The 7,355-nt window shown below is 50.1% G+C and overlaps 2 protein-coding genes across 2 annotated transcripts in view; both read left to right on the top strand.

Annotated features, from left to right (window-relative positions):
- Positions 1-491: 491 nt before the first annotated feature.
- ATP5MG (ATP synthase membrane subunit g) lies at positions 492-4,582 on the top strand. Its single transcript, XM_015812917.1, has 3 exons — positions 492-631; positions 3,801-3,961; positions 4,419-4,582. The coding sequence occupies exons 1-3, from the start codon at positions 568-570 to the stop codon at positions 4,515-4,517; spliced, it is 324 nt and encodes a 107-aa protein (XP_015668403.1). The 5' UTR covers positions 492-567; the 3' UTR covers positions 4,518-4,582.
- Positions 4,583-7,266: 2,684 nt separating this feature from the next.
- Positions 7,267-7,355, top strand: part of KMT2A (lysine methyltransferase 2A) — a 35,826-nt gene continuing 35,737 nt past the window's right edge. The window contains exon 1 of the mRNA XM_015812892.1: positions 7,267-7,353. Within this exon, the coding sequence (XP_015668378.1) occupies positions 7,267-7,353 (87 nt within the window). The remainder of the gene's footprint in view (positions 7,354-7,355) is intronic.

Below are 7,355 nucleotides of genomic sequence, written 5' to 3'. Positions count from 1 at the left end.
ACTCACAGAAAGAACTCACGAAAAGGAGAAAGGCGGGCGGGATCGGCGTGAGCTGCGAGGTGCAGATTAATAACCGTTTATTATGCAAACCCAGAAAAGTCAGCGGTGCAACCCACGGGGAAGCCAGCCTGGCGCCCTCGGAAGCCAGCTTGTACTTTTACCCAGAGGACCCTCGGGCGGGCCTCGCCTGCTCAGCCTCGGAAGGGAGAACGAGGAGGGCGCTGCAGCTCCGATCCAGCCTCGGCGGCAGGCGAGAAGCCCTCCTTGGGCGTTTTTCCATAGCCGCGTCGGCAAGACGAGGAGGAAGCCCAGGCTAGCTCCCCGCCCGGTCGGAAAATCCAACCCGCCGGCCGGCTGCCGAGGGCAGTCCTGGACTGCGCTTCTGCCGGGCAGCGGCGTCCCTCGCGGGCGGAGCCTGCCTTCCCTTCGGCCGGCCTCCAGACCGCCTCCGGAGAGCGCATGCGCGTGACAGCCCCGGCGGCGAGTGAGGGGCGTGGCCTGGCATCCTCGCGCGCGGCAAGCCACTCTGACCTTCGGCGCTCCTTCCGGCTCCCTCGCGGTTCCGCCATGGCGCAGGCCGCGCAGAGGCTGCTCAGGACCGTCTCCGCCAAGGGACCGCAGCTGCTCTCCGGTGAGGGGTCGCGGGGGGCACTCTCGGGGCGGGAGGGCTGCCGGCCACGCTCCGCTTCCAGTCCCCAGCCCGCCCTCCGATCGGCTCTGACCCCCGAGCGGCCGGGGACAAGGCCGCAGCTTGGCTGCCCGGCGGCTGACGCGGCTAAAGAGGGGCAGCTATTTTGCCGGGGCCGTGTTCTGCTTTGTGCAGCGCCGGGCTGCGGCGGAGCCTTGGAAAAGCTGAGCCTGCCCGCCTCTTTGAGACGGGGACTCCCGCGGGGGGCAGGAGGGCCGCCTGACGCCAGAGAAGTAGCTGAGAGGTGGAATGCCTAGCTCACCACAGACGGGCCCCCGGTTCGTAGCTGAAGTGAGCATGGAGCCTCTCCAGCAAAAAAAAAACAGTCTTACGTATGTATGTATGCATGCAAATCTATATATACATACCACTATCACCCTGCATTCGCTGTCTCCTTATTCCTGCTGATGAGGCATGCCCGGCTTGGCCCTTTGCAAGGACTTTTCCTCGAGGTCTTGCGAGGAAACCAACGTGTACAATTTGGGGAAGAAGACCTTGCATGTCCAGCAGCTGCCTTGTGAAGAATTGGGCCATGCATGTGGAAACAAGTGAACAGGAAAGGACAGCCGGGGAGGGCAGGGGCCAAAAGGGCAGAGATGGAGGGAAGTTGAAGTGCCCCTGCAGTCTAAAGTGCAAGCAAGCTGCTTTCAGTCACTTGACTGTGTGGGGGGTGTGCTACAATGGCCATGACCTCAGGTACCCTTGCTGAGCATTTGTTCAGCACTGGTGTAACTTTGGATGTTAACTTCAGGACTACCTATATTAAGGATGCTGAGGAACCAGAGAGAGTATGGAGGAGAGTAACAAGCATGGTAAGGAGCTTGGAAGCTAGAGCCTTTGTAAAGGATTTAAAGGTACTTGGTCAGTTTAGCCCAAGGGAGGGCAATTAATTTTCTCAAAGAAACTGGGAGTGTGGTAGAGGACCACTGCTGCCCTACCCCCTCTACCAATGCCACACTTGCTCCCTGCCAATGCCCTGACACTGCCAACTTCCTCTCCAACAGAACCAATGCCCTGGGCTGGATTGTGACCACCCGCAGACTGGATATGGCCCGTGAACCATAAAATGCCCAGATCTGGTTTAGCCTAAAGAAGACCAGGCTAATGCGAGACAGGATATCAGTCTTCTAATACTTGAAGGGCTATCTCAGAAAGACGGTGATATATGCTCTATAGTGCCTGGGAACAGGACAAGAACCAATAGCTGGAAGCTTCACAGAGAGATATGCAAACTTGAAATAAGAAAGAATATTACTCAGAGGCCCGATCTGCTACCTGGAATTGAAGAGGCTCCATCACTGAAGTGTTTCAAGCAAAGTTGGGACAGCTTGTTTGGCAGGGATGGTCTTAGGATTTATGCCGTATGTAGAGGTTAGACTGGAAGCTCTCCAAGATTCCTTCTAGAATTCTAGATCCAGTGACAAGAAGCCCACCACTATTCTGAGTGATTAATGCCTAGGTTTAACTGGTGTAACTAGGTTTTCCTTTAATGCTTAGTCAGAATCTGTTTTTTTTTTCTTTATTATGCTTCCTGTCGAATAATAGAGATCTTGTTCCCTCTGTTTGACATAGTATAAGATATTTAAACTTTGCTCTTGCTTCCTCAAGCTAAATGATCCTAATTCCTTCCATAAGTCCTCAGAGGATTTTATAGGCATCTAATCATCCTTGCTGTTCTTCTCTGAGTACAGTCTAATTTCTCTGCTTTTTAAACCATGATGTCCAGAATTGGTCACAATATTCCATGTAGTCATTGACTAGTATATTGTAAAGTAAAAGTCTCAATTCCAGTAATGTAACACATGCCTTTGATGTTGCAGCCTAAAGATTGCATTTACTTTTTTTTGCAGGCATATCACACCATTCATATTCCGTTTGTAATCTACTATTTAATATCTTTTTTTATGAGTATGTTGTTGAGCCAAGCCATCCAGCACTTGCGGATTTGATTTTTATTTAAGCATAGAATTTCCCATTTCATAGTTTATAGAAATGGGCTCATAATAAAATTATCAAGATCATTTTGAATTTTATTTCTGTCTTTTGATGTCTGATCAACTTTTTGCCATCTGCATTCTTAATGAAGAATATGGGGGCTTTTATACCTTACTTGATATCTTATTCCATTTTAACAAGAAACGACTTAAGAGCTCTTTTTGAATAGAATTTCAAGCTAGCATTTTACTACCAAATGTTATGACAAGGTTAATTAGCTGGCTAATTAAAATGCCATAGGGTACCTTGTTAATTGCTGTGCTGGAATCAAATTACATCTGGAGCATTTGAACAATGTACATTGTTATTTTTAAAAATGAAATAAATTCAGTCTGGCATTATTAAGTCTGATTAACAATTGTATTGTATTTACAGTTGTTTGGAGATTCATCACTTTATGCTCTAAAACGGGTTTCAAACTCGCAACGTCACGTGACGTGTCGCGACGTATCACAACTTTTTTGCCACTGCCGGCAATGGGGTGGGTGCAGTTTCGCTATGATGCATCCGGCCCATGGGCCAGCAGTTTGACACCCCTGCTCTAAAATATTTCCAAGCACTGACATCAGACTGACTGATTTGAAGTTTCCTGGATCATCCATCTTCCCCCCTCCATCTCTGTTTAATGACAGAACAACATTTGTCCTACAGTTCTGTAGATTTTTACCATTCTCCAGAATTTCTTAAAAAAGACTTAAAACTTAAGCCAGACCATAGTAAGTTCCTTCAGTGCCCTAGGATGGCCCTTAAGATTTAAACACGTTTCTTTTCTGATTGCATTTCTGGCAGCCTCTGGTTGGTTTTCCATAGTTACCCGGAAAAAACAAGTCCTATTAGAGAAGAATGAAGCAGAATAGAACCAAGCAATGCTGTTATTATTTTGTGATCTATTTCAGCTGATGGATGCTTTTCTATTTAACATTACAAGCTCCCAGAAGAATCTGCCCTATGAACCAAATACTGTATTCATCACCTGACTTGGCTATAAAGACAAACTCATACTGCAAATATTGTACCACAAAGGCCAAGCAAAATATCACCATAGAGCTAGAAATACTTTGTTTGCTTTACCATTTGCCATTTGCTCTTCATCTCTCTTGCTCTTGTTCTCTTCTAGCTGCTGCAACCTACTCAAGGCCTCGGCTGGACACTTTCTTATACTACGCCAAAGTTGAGCTGGTCCCTCCAACTCCCGCTGAAATTCCTAAGGCCATTGAGAGCCTGAAAACATTGCTGAAGAGCTACCAGACTGGGCGCTTTGCACAACTCACAGTCAAGGTAAGCATGTGCCAGCAGTTGTAGCTTATAGAAGCTTTGTTGGGAATAGCTGCTTCCAGACTCCTCCTGATTTCCTGAGAGGCTACCCTAGCTCTGTTCCTGCAGTGTCTAAAATTAATTCCAGCAAATCTCTTCATAGAGCTAGAGAAAATGGAAACTTTTTTGGCATTGGTGGGTGGGAGGGATGTCAGAAGTTGAAGCATGAGGTAGTTTTCCATCCCATGGAGGAGATAATGGGATCAATGAGTCTTCTGGAAGAGTGGCTATATTAATTTGAATAACATCTAAATATCCCGTAACAATTTAAATGTAACTTATAATGACTGAGTGATAAGGTATTAGAAGACCTCTTGGTGTTGTTTCTATTTCACTGGAACTATCTGGGAAATGGGTGAGGCAATTGCTACCACAGCAACAATCTTTTTAAAAAAAAAAAATTTTTTTTATTTCCTTTCAGGAAGCTCTGAGGAATGGTTTGGTGGCTACTGAAGTACTGATGTGGTTTTACATTGGTGAAATCGTAGGCAAACGTGGCCTGATTGGATATAATGTCTGAAGAAGTTTCTTCTTTTGATTCCTAGTAGTGTCTTGATAACATTAAATTATGACACTGAGATTAAACTGTCTGCAAGTCATGTTTACATTGTGGCAGAGCCAGATGGTTACAGAATCATAGAATGTAAGGGTTGGACAACGTCTAGTTCCACCCCTCTTGGTAGAGGAATCCATGATTGCAACATTTCTGAGAGAAGGTCACCCAGACTGATGGCCTCAGAACTGACAGCCAACCTTCAAATTCAAATTTATTTCAAATTTATTTGATTTATATACCGCCCTTCTCCCTTGCGGGACTCAGGGCGGTGAACAGGCACATTAATAAAACAGCAATACCATAATATTTAAAAATATTCAAAACAAATTAAATTATTTGTCCTTTCAAATAATTTCAAACCTTTTTTTCTTATTCTTCCCCTCCCCATGTATTTATGTCCTTCCATAAATGCCTTGAAGAAATTATACAGCTGCCAGAAATGAATGAGGAGAGAGACAGATAGATTAGACTTAGTAGGTTCCTGTTGTACCAGGAAATGATAAATAGGTAGAATTAACCCTAAATCTTCAGTAGCAGTTGTATAGGAGAAATAGTCAAGAATAATTTTTGTTTGTTTTTCTCAAAGATAGCATTTAATGTACCCTCAAAGCTGACACCAGCCAGAGCATAGAACTCAAGTAGTGCAAGATTGGAAGACGTGACTTGGCCCATAGAATTGCCAAGATCCAGATACGACTGAATGGATAACATCATCGCTGTTTAATGGCAGAAAATGATCTTAGTTTCTGTTTTCAATTGTAGCTTCACCATTTGTTCAGATATTTTCAACTTTGTAGAGGTTAGTTGAGCTTCATACTGGAGCTCATATAGTTATAATGCCACATCCAAAAACCGTTCAAGTATTCCTCACCTATCTCCCTCCCTAGAGTCAGAGGAAGTGCAGAATATTAAAGCTGCTTTTTCTCCTAAGATTTTATAGGAAACAGTTTTGGGTGTTAAAAGGAAGATTGGATTTAGCTTTAATGGGTTTGAAATGTTAGCAGACTTTTTCCTTTTTTTGCCACTGTGTAAACTGCTGCTGACAACAGTTAGAAAGCTGATCTGTCTTTTCAGCCAAAAGCACCTACTGTCCATATTCCTTTCCTCTTATACAGCGGGAAAGATTTGTCCATCTGTCCATTATGTGAAATCCTAACATATTGCATGTTGAACCACTTTTCCATGCCCACAAAAGAACTACTTCAGTAAGGTTTGCTAATATTGTGGGGCTTTCACAAGTGTGACTGCTAACTTAACAAGGGTAGCTTTTAGATTTAATTCCACGAGGGAACGGTATCACCTTTATTATACTCAATTTCTTATTAACAGGGGTCTTAATTATATCTTTATGTTGTCAGAAGAATTTATCAGCCTTGTTCCTGGAGGAAGAGGGTAGACTTTTATTTATTCTTTCCTGAATCGCCCCGCTTGTAACCGCCTCTTAATGCCATCGCGTAACCACCAAAAATGCTGCCGGGACGGGCCCCTCCGCCCAGCTGCTCAGGGAAGAACAGCCGGGGTTAATCTGCCGCCAACCTAGGAAGGAGACGCAGAGCGCCCGGCTCGTCCCTCCAGGTCCCCACATCGGAGGGCCGGGGATGCTGGGAGCTCCAGGCCCGCCGGAGGGCTACCCTCGCTGCCGTCCCAGCAGAAATCCCGCCTCCTCCTGGGCACCGGCCCACCTTCGCACAGGTTGGCCGGCAGGGAAGCGCGGCGAGCCGTTTCCCTGGCCGGCGGCAGCCGAGTTCCAGCACAGCTGCTCAGCCTCCCAGCAGGCACCGCGATGCCTGGAGGGCGCTGAACTCCGGCTGCCAGGCCCCGAGCCCACCCAGAGGGGCCGGCAAGGACGGCAGCGGCGGCGGCCAGCTCCCTCCGGCCGCCGGGAAGCAACAACTGCGGAGGACCGGAGCGCAGCCAGCCTTGTAGCCGGGCAGTGGCGGCCCCGGCGCGGAAACTTCGCGGAGGAGCGGGCTGGCCCTGTGCCGGAGGAACGGGCGGAGGTACGGCGCCTTGACCGAGGCCGCCTCCGGGGGCGAGCGTAGCTCTCTCTCGGGCCCGCTCCCGGGACAGCAACGCTCCCGGGGGAGGGGCGCCGCAGACCCGCTCGGGGGCTTCGGCCAAATCGCCGCGGTGGGGGCAGCGAGAGGCCCTGGCGGGAAGCGCCGAACGCTCCCTGGCCCGCGGCTGCGTCTCCGATACGACGCCGGACGGAGTTGGCTGGCTATCGGAGGAGACGAGCGCAGCCGCCCCCAGCCCGTCGTGGTCGTGGGCGCACACGTGGGAACGAGGGCACCCGCATCTGCTCTCGACCTGGGTCCGCCCGCCTCTCCGCGCCTACCGGGCATCGTCGCAAGGGGGCAGTATAGCAGCAGCAGCGGCAGAAGCCACCACCGCCGGCTGCCGCCCCGCCCTCCCAAAGGCCCCGCGCCGAGCATGCGGGACTGCTTCTGCCGACCGCGAGGGCGAGCGTTTGCGCCATGCCGCTGGCGGGGCGGCAACGAGCGGGCCCCGGACCCTGGATGGGCGCCGCGATTATGCCGGGCCGCCCACGGCGCCGTTTAGCTCAGGCGGGGCGCGGGGCGGTGCTCCGGCGGGGCCCGGGAACCTGGATGGGCAATGCCCGCGTGCAGCGCCCCTAGGGGCGGGTTGTGCGGCAGACAGGTTCCCGGGCGCGGCCCGGCCCCGCTCTCTGGCGCTTCGCCTCACAGGAAAGATGGCGCACAGCGGTCGGTGGCGCTTCCCGGCCCGGCCCGGCAGCGGCGGTTGGGGTCGCCGCGGGCTGGGGGGCTGCCGCGTGCGGGT

Source organism: Protobothrops mucrosquamatus, unplaced genomic scaffold (genome assembly GCF_001527695.2).
Source record: "Protobothrops mucrosquamatus isolate PMUCROS unplaced genomic scaffold, P.Mucros_1.0 scaffold115, whole genome shotgun sequence".
NCBI lineage: Eukaryota > Metazoa > Chordata > Lepidosauria > Squamata > Viperidae > Protobothrops > Protobothrops mucrosquamatus.
This window is presented reverse-complemented; position numbering and strand designations above follow the sequence as displayed.

Coding starts and splice junctions, on each gene's coding strand:
- ATP5MG (XM_015812917.1), top strand. CDS start 568: ATGGCGCAGGCCGCGCAGAGGCTGCTCAGGACCGTCTCCGCCAAGGGA. Junction 632..3,800: donor GGGACCGCAGCTGCTCTCCG/GTGAGGGGTCGC, acceptor GTTCTCTTCTAG/CTGCTGCAACCTACTCAAGG. Junction 3,962..4,418: donor TTGCACAACTCACAGTCAAG/GTAAGCATGTGC, acceptor ATTTCCTTTCAG/GAAGCTCTGAGGAATGGTTT.